The sequence below is a fragment of the Wyeomyia smithii genome, chromosome 3 (genome assembly GCF_029784165.1).
Source record: "Wyeomyia smithii strain HCP4-BCI-WySm-NY-G18 chromosome 3, ASM2978416v1, whole genome shotgun sequence".
Taxonomy (NCBI): Eukaryota; Metazoa; Arthropoda; class Insecta; order Diptera; family Culicidae; genus Wyeomyia; species Wyeomyia smithii.
This window is the reverse complement of record NC_073696.1, coordinates 210,978,321-210,990,372: the sequence shown is the minus strand read 5'-3', so window position 1 is coordinate 210,990,372 and position 12,052 is coordinate 210,978,321. Positions and strand designations below refer to the sequence as shown.

Genomic DNA, 12,052 nt, shown 5'->3' with positions numbered 1-12,052 from the left:
GAGTTTGTATTTTACAAGACCCTAACATTCATTCAATAAATTTATATTGAATGTAAAAGACACAGCCAGATAAAAAAATATTGAAACTTGCAAAACCAATCAAAGACAGAACCTTTTTTGAAATTATAGATTAAATGCAAAATTGACTACGAAGGGGAAAACTCGAAATTTTTCCCCATGAAGTTTTTCAACAGCTTCCTCTTGCTATACATATTTCATGAGGATGCTAAATTGTGCACGAAATGATCATGTTCATTCCAGCTTACCACTTTGTAGTTGAAACAGATAAGTGCATGATTTTTTGGACTATGTCTTTTACTAGATAAACACTTAACGTTTCTGGTTCCAAACCCACGGTAATTTGGAAATTCGCGAACATTTTTTTGAATTAGCGCGGTATCGCGTAAAAAAACCGCGTTAATTCAAAAATCCGCGTGAAAACAACCGCGTTAATTCAAAAATCCGCGTAAAAAAACCGGGTTAAGTAAAAATACCTCGTGAAAAAATCCGCGTATAAAAACACTGCGTAAAAAAACCTGACTGTATTAATATTTTTTTATTCCTTTCCTCTGAATTTTGTGAAAGTAACGCCATTTTGGTTTTAAAATTTTTGTTCAAGATTTTTCTCATAGTTTCAGCCAATACTCGAACATTTAGAGTATACAGCAAAATGACTAGCTTAGTTATTGTTTGGAAAAAGTTAGTTTTAATCCACAAAAGTACATCAACTTGAAACAGCTATAGTCTCGGTCGCATTTGCACGGCTCGTTTGCTTGTTGACGTCCAGTAAACAGAGCTGTGCAAACCGGAATAATAAGATTCTCGTAGTATAAATATGAACGCTCCATAAATGCGCTATAATTCATTTAAATTAGCTTGTATTTTTCACAATGTTTAGGCGTAGTACTGGGCTTCTGTTGCTTTCGGTTTCGCTCACCGTGGCGTTCGATTGGTATACACTAACGGAGCAAAACTATGCTGCAATTCAGTCCGGTTTGGCACAGTTGAATGATGCCGCCAGAGCGATGAATACTTCAATGGTCGAGAATCAACTAATTTCCCAGGATGCTATTAGTGGATTGTTAGTGCACATTAATCACTCATTGATCGCCCTGCAACGCATATATCCGGAAGCTGCCAATTTGTCAACGGATCAGCTGCCTAGCACGGAATGGTACACGGAATACGTTGGATCTGTCACCAATCAGTTCCGTCAAGCGTCAACCAACAACGTAATGATGCCTGCGCAGGGCGTTGTACGGAGTATTCTGGACGCTATGAACGATCTGTATAGTCAAGATTGTGCTGAAAAATATGCTGGCAACTTAGTACAACCTAGGATTTCGGTTGGGCGTTTGAGGGCGTGCCTTTTGACGAATATTCCTTTTTTCCGAGGGTTAACCGAAACAACTCAACTGCTGATGGCCTATTCAAAAACTGCCGTAGATGGGAGTCTTGCCCTGGTGAATCTTTGTTCTCCGAATTCAAGGGACTGCATAACGAAAGTACGTGGATCAACGGTTGTCGTGTGATTGCGCAATGACATTAATCTTTGTTCTGTAACAGTTTTTTGCAGATTTACCAAGAATATTAAGCAACATCATAAACAATATCAGTAATCTGAGTGGAGTTCCGAACGTTTTCGCGCAGCCTGCCAATGAAAGGAATCAGGAATGTGTTTCGCTCATTACTGCTGACGTACAGGAGGTGATTCAGATCATAAAGGCAAACGTAACTGCTTCGAAGAAGCCGTTCTTTACCGGTTTTACGTGCACTTGAAGTTAACCATTCAAAAGTCGCGATTTTATAAATTAATATTTTTTTCTCAGCAAGAAGAGCCATTTATAATACCGTATAAAATGTGAAAAATAAAGCCTCTAATATCTTACAATATGTATGCTAAATATTACCGAAAACGACGAGGTAAAAGAGTAAGAATGTTTATTTTACATAGAAACTACCTCGCATAGCAATTTTGTCTCATATGAAACATTAGCTAGAATTGAGTTTTTAGTGGAAATGTGCTTAAAACATTTTTATAGCATATTTATCAAAATTACCATTATGTGCTCAGAACGAATCGAATCCTACCAACTAACATTACCAACCTGTGGTAGCAGAGCTTCACTCTCGAATGGCGTGTTTTTTCAGAAGCAACATTTATTGTGCAAATAATGCTCATTGGGAACACTTTTATCTTATCCTCTGCATAATTTATATTTCCAGTCCAAGCTTATCTTTTTGCTCTCCGTTGTCCCCGGTGGCAAAAATTTTAGCGAGAAGGGAATTGCATTAGAATTTGACCTTAAAAGAGACCACCCAAAGTTTGTTTTATCTTAAAGAGATTGCCACCCGCATTTTTCCATCTATTTCAACTAGACCTGAGAGCCGTCGCACACTGTTTCCAAGCTGCAAAAACGTGATCGAAATTATTTTGACCCAAAAAACTAGATTTTAGAGCCATTGTGCCTCCAGGAAAGTTGATCCTTTAACTGTTCTCCATTTTATAGAAGTTGCAATTTTGTGATTAATCCACTTAACAGTGAGAAGCGAATTTTATTTGTTTCATTTTTGCATATAAAAATTCTTTTTGTTCGGCAAAGTTGTTGCACATTTTATAAGGAACAACTTTTTCAAAGCTTTCATACTTCTATCTGCCTTTTTTAATGGACTTTTGTGGAGGTTTCTACAGATGGCCACTAAATATCATTTTTTAATATAACATTTAGTGGTGATTTTCTACAATTTTCCGATGTTCTACATTATTGTTTATTATCACAAAACACACAATTTCATCCAAGAAAGTTTAGTTTTATCTCTCATATTTCATCGGTTATTGACGATTTTTATTGAAACAATGCACTAGTTTACTAACAGATATCTTTAAAATCTGCAAATATCTGCAGATTAAACATTTTCTATATTTAAGTATAAGAAAAACGTCATTTAGTCCATATATAGGTATTTGTCTCTCGCACTCTCCTGTGCAGATATTTGTAAATAAATAAGTGCATTATTTTAATAAAAATCTTTAATAACTAAATAAACTTGAGAGATAAAAATAATCTTTCTTCGGTGAACTTGTGTGTTTTATTGTAGTTGTTGTAGAACATTGAAAACTTTTAGAAAATCACTATAATAAGTTATATTAAAAAAAATGGTTTTAGGGGCATTCTAGAGAAAACTTCACAATAGTTCATTTAAATGACCAGATACAAGTATAGTGTCTTCGACAAAGTTGTTTTTTACAAAATGTGCTAGAGCTTTACTCAGCAAAGTGGATTTTTATATGCAAAAACGAGAAAAATAAAACTCATTTCTCACTATTAGGTAGAATAATCACAAAATTCTAACTTCTACAAAATGGAGAATAATTATATATAGAAAACTCAATAAAAGTCCATTCAAATAAATAGATAGAAGTATGATGTCTTCAACAAAGTTGTTTCTTTTCAAATTTGCTACAACTTTGCTGAACAAAGTGGATTTTTTTATTCCAAAATGAGAAAAATAAAACTCGATTCTCACTGTTGAGTGGATTAATCATGGAATTGCAACTTCTATAACATGGAGAATAATTAATGAAACAACTTTGCTGAAGACGTTACGGTTCTAAAATCAATGTTTTGTGAAAATTGCAAAAAAAAAGTAGAGACCGATATGCGATTATTTAGGCCATCCAGTAGCAAAATAAGTGCAGAACAGTCTCACTCGCAACCACTTTGCCTAGAAGTAGTGATAATTTTCTATAGTATTCTTGGGCACATATTTATGTTCGCAGACAGCTTCTTTGATGCATTACGAGGAAGAAGGCGGAGACGTCCACCCATTACTTACCCCGACTCTAAGGCCGTCGTTGAAAAAGCAAAATCTAAGGTTGAAGTCTTGGATATGTTGTTCGACAATTTCTGGATTTGTTATTCATTCAAAACAATTTTTGGTAGCCAACAGCACAACTATACCGAACAATTAAAATTTAACATATCATTGGCTTCGTGCAACACTGGCACAACTCAAAACTTTGCATTTTTGAGTTTTTGATGGCAAACGATGCCAAATACTGTTAAGTTTCATTACACGAAATCCCATTTCGAAAATCACAAAAATTCCAGAGTTATGAGTAGAAGTGCCTTTGCTGCACAAATCAAAGTTTCTCCATAAAGTTAGTAAAAATAAGGTTTTAACTTGGACAACGTGAGCACGTAATCTGTGCATAATAGGCCCAAAAGGTGTTAAATAAGGATTGGTAATCTTAAACTTCAAAGTTTTCTTGAAAATCCAAAAATAGATTTTTGACGCAAATTTTCAAACGCGTTTTTCTCGAAACTATGTTTTTTGAGTTGTGCCAGTGTTGCACGAAACCGACGATATGAATATAAATTAACACATACATATACATGCAAATAACATTAAATTCCTTCAACTATATGATGCGAATTTGTTTTTGATTGTGGTATAATCGATTTGTACTCATATACTGCCGTTCCAAGCATAAGATTTGTGTAAAACATGGGACTACTATGCTGCCGTGGGCTGGCGTTTTGACGTAAGCGCCAGAAACACAAAATCGCTCCAGAAGCATCGCAGCACTCCTACCTCATCGTCATTTCTATGTGAAATGGCGCTAACGTCACTTATTATTTTTGATATTTCTCAGCTATTTTTCAATATTTTTAAAAACGGTATCAAGCATCTCGAAGTGGGCTACCTATACTATAGTAATACGTGAAAAAACGAAATTTGAAAATTTGGCGCTTACGTCAAAATCCCAGCCCACGGCAGTATGATTGGAACGGCAGTATACTGCCTATAAATATTCAGATTCTTTAAGTCAACGTTAGTCAGTAGATTTCAAATAATGTAGGTAGAATTAAATGTTGTTCCTTATACATTAATTTGAATGATCTTATCAGTGAAATTGAAATTCTTTAACGCAGTTGATATTACTGATCGTTTCTGAGAGGCATCCAATTAATGGCCAAATACCAATCAATATGGGTTCTTGAAACCTGGATTATACCCAGTGGCCAGAATCCGACCTAAAACCCAATTTTCAATCCAGATGACCATTTCTGTTTGCATGATAATCATAAAATCATAAAATCCATCATAGAATTGCTGAACTGCCTGATCTGGGTATTTCTATGGCGAAGATGGCGACAGTTTCCGATCAACAGCCTAAAGTGACAAATATCATCCAATACGATTTGGGGAAGCGGTATGATACCCTGAGGCCAGAAATCATCTTCAGACGCCATTTTAAATTTCTAGACAGTAGCTTCCGGTTTCTACCATTCTAAAAGGGGCAGACATTACCCAATGTGAGTTTTTCAGTACCCGGGATGATGCTCAGAGACCAGGAATCAACTTCATACTTCATTTTGAAATCCGAAATCCGAATTTGTGACACCTGTTTTCTTTAAATAAGTCGTGTAATCTTTGAAAGAAGAGATTTTCAATATTTTTACAATATAACACATAATGGATAAAATAAAAGTCCGATTACACTGGTCATCACAAGTGTTGCCCCGAAGGCCAAACTACGAAAAAATGAAACATTATTGCTTTTCCTGTGAATTTTTTTCTTTCTAGGGCAACTATTACACTGTGCTACAGCGATTTAGAACTTCTGAAGTGACCTAGTGTAGGTTGTAGGTCTTGTTGAGTGTAACATTCGCTCATACTAGAAATTTTCCAAACACCCCCAAAATCTGAAGTCATGGTCAAAATACGGTTTTTGGACCTCAGTGCATAAATTTTTTTTTAACTCAGTCATTTCTCGACCGATTTTCAATATTGAGGCAGTTTTGGAAAGAAGATAAACAGAGCCTTCAAAACATTTTCTAGTTTGTACTAATATCACTAAAACATGTTGAGTTATTTCAGTTTAAATATAATTTTTCAGTTTTTTTCACGCAATTTTTCAATTTAATTTGAAATTTGCCACCTGTTTTTGTGAGAAAGATACTACAAATACACTAAACTTTTGAAATTATATTCAATGACGAATCAAACAAAAGTGGTTTTGTGAAAATCGGTGAATATTTGGCTGAGTTATATATTTTTTAAGCAAACCAGAATTTTTGGCTTCTATCCCACAATTATTTCGCGGTGCTACAAATGGTGAAAAAACACAAGAACTTTTGAAGTGACCTACCGTAGGTTGTAGGTCTTGTTGAGTGTAACATTCGCTCATACTAGAAATTTTCCAAATACCTCCAAAATCTGAAGTTATGGTCAAAATACGGTTTTTTGGACCTCAGGGCATACATTTCTTTTAACTCAGTCATTCTTCAACCGATTTTCAATATTTAGGCAGTTTTGTAAAGGAGATAAACAGGGCTTTCAAAACATTTACAGGTTTTTACTAATATCACTAAACATGTTGAGTTATTTGAGTTTAAATATAATTTTTTAGATTTTTACATGCTATTTTTCAACATAACTTGAAATTTGTCACCTATTTTTGTGAGAAAGATACTACAAATGCAATAAAATTTTGAAATAATATTCAATGACGAATCAAACAAAAGTGGTTTTGTGAAAATCGGTGAATATTTGGCTGAGTTATAGGTTTTTTAAGAAAACCAGTTTTTTTGTAATGATCAAAACTTAGTTCTTAGACCCCACATCAAAAAAATTGTGTGAAAAAATCTAAATAATTATATTTAAACTCAAATTACTCAACATGTTTCAGTGATATCAGTACAAACCAGTGAATGTTTTGAAAGCCCTGTTTATCTTCTTTACAAAACTGCCTCAATATTGAAAATCGGTTGAGGAATGCCTGAGTTAAAAAAAATGTTTAACCTGAGGTCCAAAAAACCGTATTTGGACCATAACTTCAGATTTTGGGGGTGTTTGTAAAATTTCTAGTATGAGCGAATGTTACACTCAACAAGATCTACAACCTACAGTAGGTCATTTCAAAAGTTCTTGTGTTTTTTCACCATTTGTAGCACCGCGAAATAATTGTGGGATAGAAGCCAAAAATTCTGGTTTTCTTAAAAAATATATAACTCAGCCAAATATTCACCGAAATTCACAAAACCACTTTTGTTTGTTTCGTCATTGAATATAATTTCAAAAGTTTAGTGTATTTGTAGTATCTTTCTCACAAAAACAGGTGGCAAATTTCAAATTAAATTGAAAAATTGCGTGAAAAAATCTAAAAATTAATATTTAAACTCAAATAACTCAACATGTATTAGCGATATTAGTACAAACCAGTAAATCTTTTGAAAGCTCTATTCATTTTCTTTCCAAAACTGCCTAAATATTGAAAATCGTTAAAAAAGAAATGACTGAGTTAAAAAAAATTGTTTGCACTGAGGTCCAAAAAACCGTATTTTGACCATAACTTCAGATTTTGAGGGTGTTTGGAAAATTTCTAGTATGAGCGAATGTTACACTCAACAAGACCTACAACCCACAGTAGGTGACTTCAGAAGTTCTTGCATTTTTTTTCCATTTGTAGCACAGTGTTGTGAGCTTTAGAGCAGCATTTTTTTCGATTTTGTCAACCAGTGTTATAATCAAATTAATGGGTACCAATAAAGCAACTAAACCTCCAATTTAAAACTAAGATTGTTGAAATCAGTGATGCCATCATTGGCAAAACGAGTGAATTTGATAAAGTTTTCTGAACACGTTTCTTTTCATAACCTTCGAACTACATATCCAATCATCATAAAATTCGTTATTTAGGGGTTTTAACGACAGCCCGTTCACTTGGTACCTATTTTGTTCAAATCGGTTGTGTAGTTTCTGAGATAATGGAGTTTCATAACTTTTACATTTTGATCCATAGGAGACAAAGTTACAGTCCGATTATAATAAAATTCAATAGGGTTTTATCAGGCAACTAGACCTTTCTATTGCAACTTATTTTGTGAAAATCGGTCCATCCATCTCTGAGAAAAGTGGCTTAGTTCAAACAGTCTTAGAAACATGTTTCTTGTCATAGCCTGATTTCACATTATTATACATAACGGACAAAGTTAAAGTCCAATAACCATAACATTCAATAGGGTCTTATGGGGCAACAAGACCTTCCATATGACACTAGTTTTGTGAAAATCGGTCGAGCCATCTCTGAGAAAAGTGAGTGAGTTTAAACAGTGTTTGAAACACGTTTCTATGCATAACTTTTGAACTACATGTCCAATCATTATAAAATTATTTCACAAATGGTTCAAAAAACAAGCCCGTTCTTTTGATATCAATTTTGTTCAAATCGGTTGTGTAGTTTCTGAGATAATGAAGTTTTGTGATTTTCACATTTTGATACATAACCTCGAAACTAAAAATCCGATTACAATAAAATTCAATAGGGTCTTAACAAGTCCAAATTTCATTCGAGATGAATATCATTCAACCAACCACGTGCCTGCTTCCCAGATATCGCCAAAAGGTACCAAATATTGCCGTCTTCATCACTACCACGTGATTGGTCGTATCATCAATCATCCAACTATTCCCGTGGAAGAGATGGTCTCAGTCGCATGTGGCTCGCGTTCATTTCCAATCTGGCTTCTGAAACAGAAGCATCAGTAGCAGTTTTCAAATATCTTCCGAGAGATGATGCATACGAAGCACATACAACTATACAACTTTTGCAAGTTCTGTCATTCCCGATTCTACGTTTACGAAGCTGGTAGTTTTTTCTATAAGCCAATGAAAACGATTAGCTTCATAAACGTAGAAGCGAGAATGACGGAACTTGCAAAAGTTGTACAGTTGTATGTGCTTCATATGCATCATCAGCATTTGAGTTTTTCTACTATATCAAGAAGTTTAATTTGCGACCAAAAAAATCTGTATCATTTCTAGAAACTCTGTAATATGAATACGCAGATATCTGTATAAAAAATACACAAAAAATCTGTATAAATACAGATAAATCTATACATGTGGCAACACTGGCTCTCCATCAAGTGTATTTTCTGTCTTCAACGAACATTAATTCGCGAAGGAGCAACCATCTTCTGCAGTCGGTCGCGACACGGCAGAAGACAGTTTCCGATTGTAGAATAGACAAAGTGGATGGAGACTGCTGTGAAAGATGAAGAAAAAGTACTCATTAACTACTAACCGAAACGAAATTCTGTTTTTGTTTAGGGGCCATCCACATACCACGTGGACAGATTTTTAATGATTTTGACCCCCCCCCCCCGTGGACAACTGCTCATATAAATTCTAAAAATTTTGTATGGACCGTGGACATTACACAGACCCCCCCCCCAAAACTGTCCACGTGGAATATTGTTGGCCCCTTAACGATTGGGGGCTATTGCTCCAATAGAAACGCTGTCCTTCTAATGACTAACAAACCTACAATTGAAAAGTTAAAGAGTTGATTTTCTCATTTTTACAATATATGCCGTTATAGCAAAAATACAGAAATGCTGGCAAGCTCGAAGAAAAGTGCTCTAATATATGGTGGTAATTGCTCGAGTATTGACGCACTTTCTGTCCTCTACTCTACAGAATTTAAATTCAATTTGTGACATAACGAGACATGAACGATGCCAACATTTCCGTTCGCCAATATGGCGGTTGTGTGTCCTTCTCCTTTTTCATTTGTGTTTCTTTTTTTTGTAAATTCCAACTCAGACCCGATGAAAAACGACTTATCAATTAACGCATCGGCGTCACTGGGTGTTCATGTCACTCAATATCTTTGGTAAAAAGAAAGTTGTAACTTAAACTAAGTTCTTGCAAAAAAATCCGTCGTATTGAAAAAGACTTTGACTCTGTAGCTGCTCTTCTTCACATTTTCTATACTACTACATAGAATGAAAAGTAATATAATATTTTTTATTATACTTTATACTTCGACATGTTTTCTACTTGAATATTGAACGCTTCTCGAACATTTCGATACCAGTTTTATAGTGCTGCGCGTCAAATGCTGTAAAAAAGTCGGTCGCTTCTAACTCTACCACTTCATTCCAGAGGAATCGCTTACCAGAGCGCCACTTTTTCAACTGTGGAGACACGAAATAGTCGATCGTGGTAAAATCTACTAAATATGGGGTTGGGAAACTAGTTCATAGTGCAATTCCTCGAATTTATCGGTTGTACCGCGTGCAAAATGTGCGAGAGCGTTGTCTTGATGGAAGACCAATATTTTTTTTTCGTCGTATTCGACCCTTTCGTATTGATTTCAACGTCCAATCGGTCCAATAATGTACAATAAAATTTTTTATTGCTTGTTTTATCATGTTTAAAGTAGTCGATGAATGTTATGTCTTGTGAATCCTAAATGGCCTTACGGTCAAAAATTGGCCAAACGAATTCGTACAGAATAAAGGAAAAATGGTGACTCAAGTTTCCTTTTTAACGAATGCGAATTGCTCGACCTTTCTCTGACTCCTTCTATCAAGTATTGTTAGCCTTGCACTGCACCTCGTTGACAACTGGGTCTTTTTGAGGTTCCGCTTGACGGTAGCCCGGTATTTTTTGCTATAGGGTGGAGCTCTGGTATGTTGGATAGATTCATGTCCTTTGTCACCACCTGGACGTTGTTCGCGCCATACAACTACAAAAAAGGTTGGGATTACGCTTGAAACTGCTGGTAAATCTTTTAGCAGTTTTGGTGGCCTTCGGATTTCAGTTTCTTACCGATCCTGTCTTTCTGGTAGCTGAAAATTGTTCTCCAAACACTTTTATTACGTTCGTGACGGTTGATTTGGCCACATTCAAAAATTTTGTCAACTTTGCATGCGAGTAGTTTGGGTTTTCGCAATGCGCTAACAAAATTTTGATGCGTCGCTTCTCTTCAAATGTCAACATCAAACTTAAGGCATGTATTTTTAGTATTTTTGAATCAACGATAAAATAATACGACAAATTTAAGTTGACCAATTTTTGACCCTAACTCCCTTTATATACTAGCGAACATTTTACCGCCTTATTACATGTATTGCGTTTTGGGCCATTCGAACGATTCTCACTAGGGTGCCAACCAAAATGATCGAAATGAAAATCGGACCTAAAATGGGGTGGCGCAAAGCGACTGAATTTTGGCCTTTAAAACTCTAAAAATTAACCCAACTGAGTGTGGTGCGTGAAATTACGGCTTTCGGAATTTTGTTTTGGTGTCTGATGGCTCATCAACTGACTGATGGGTTATCAACTGACGAAAAAATTCACGATTTTAGTGATGCAATTGCTTTATTTACAATATATATGACCAATGCGTTCCTTTGTGTTAGCTGGTCTTAACTAGCTCGCTCAATTGAACTCTGCGGTCGTTAAAAATGATTTGACGAAGTAAATGTTAGCACTCTGTCAATCTTAGATTTACCAAATTTCGTATTTTCTCTGCACCCTGACATTATACTTCCATTGTTGGCGTTCTGATGATTTTTTAAAATTTACTTCCGCAGGCCATTTTCTTTTATGTTTTTTGGCAGAATATTTACCGCTGCCACCGAAAATATGATCGGCGCACAGATCTAATTTCAACGTGATCCCCTAGCGAATTTCTTCAAACTCCGAACCGCACCGGTCAGATGCTATTACAACTGAATGGGTCCAGCCGAGACAACTTGTCCCCACAACAATCGACTTTTTTATCGCTTTAGGAAGTTGACGGCACAGAGATTAACAGACGCCACGCGTGGACTTAGTACTCAGCTTAGTTTTAGGCACCATTATTGGTGTGGTGCGGTACCGCGAGTGCGAACGTCACGCAATCGTGGTAGGACGGCCAAGACCGGCTCACGAGTGGCCAGGTGTCACTGAGCCGCGGGGTGTGGTCGGTTGGCTGCATGGAAGCACATTTGGAATTATGTTGTTTAGAACTGCTCGATGATTGATTGATGGTGGTGCCTTTGATTCGATTTTTTTTCGCCCATTGTCCCGTATGGGTACGGTGGTATTTTGTAGCAGCTCACCATTGAAGGCGTAGTGAAAAGTGGTAAAATTAGGCTAGATACCACTTACAAATCGACAATCATTGCCAGTGCCATTGTTTGGGAATTGTAGCATGAAACTATGCATCTGGTTTATTTGAAGGTCTTGCCTAAATTACTGGTATTACGAT

The 12,052-nt window shown here is 35.9% G+C and overlaps 1 protein-coding gene across 1 annotated transcript; it reads left to right on the top strand.

The window, feature by feature from the left end:
* Positions 1–875: 875 nt before the first annotated feature.
* Positions 876–1,891, top strand: LOC129730155 (uncharacterized). Its single transcript, XM_055689250.1, has 2 exons — positions 876–1,505; positions 1,567–1,891. The coding sequence occupies exons 1-2, from the start codon at positions 891–893 to the stop codon at positions 1,777–1,779; spliced, it is 828 nt and encodes a 275-aa protein (XP_055545225.1). The 5' UTR covers positions 876–890; the 3' UTR covers positions 1,780–1,891.
* Positions 1,892–12,052: the final 10,161 nt, after the last annotated feature.

What these genes read in the sequence shown, in the direction of transcription:
- LOC129730155 (XM_055689250.1), top strand. Translation starts at nt 891, where the DNA reads ATGTTTAGGCGTAGTACTGGGCTTCTGTTGCTTTCGGTTTCGCTCACC. An exon ending in CAAGGGACTGCATAACGAAA is followed by an intron (nt 1,506 to 1,566) that starts GTACGTGGATCA and finishes GTTCTGTAACAG; the next exon opens with TTTTTTGCAGATTTACCAAG.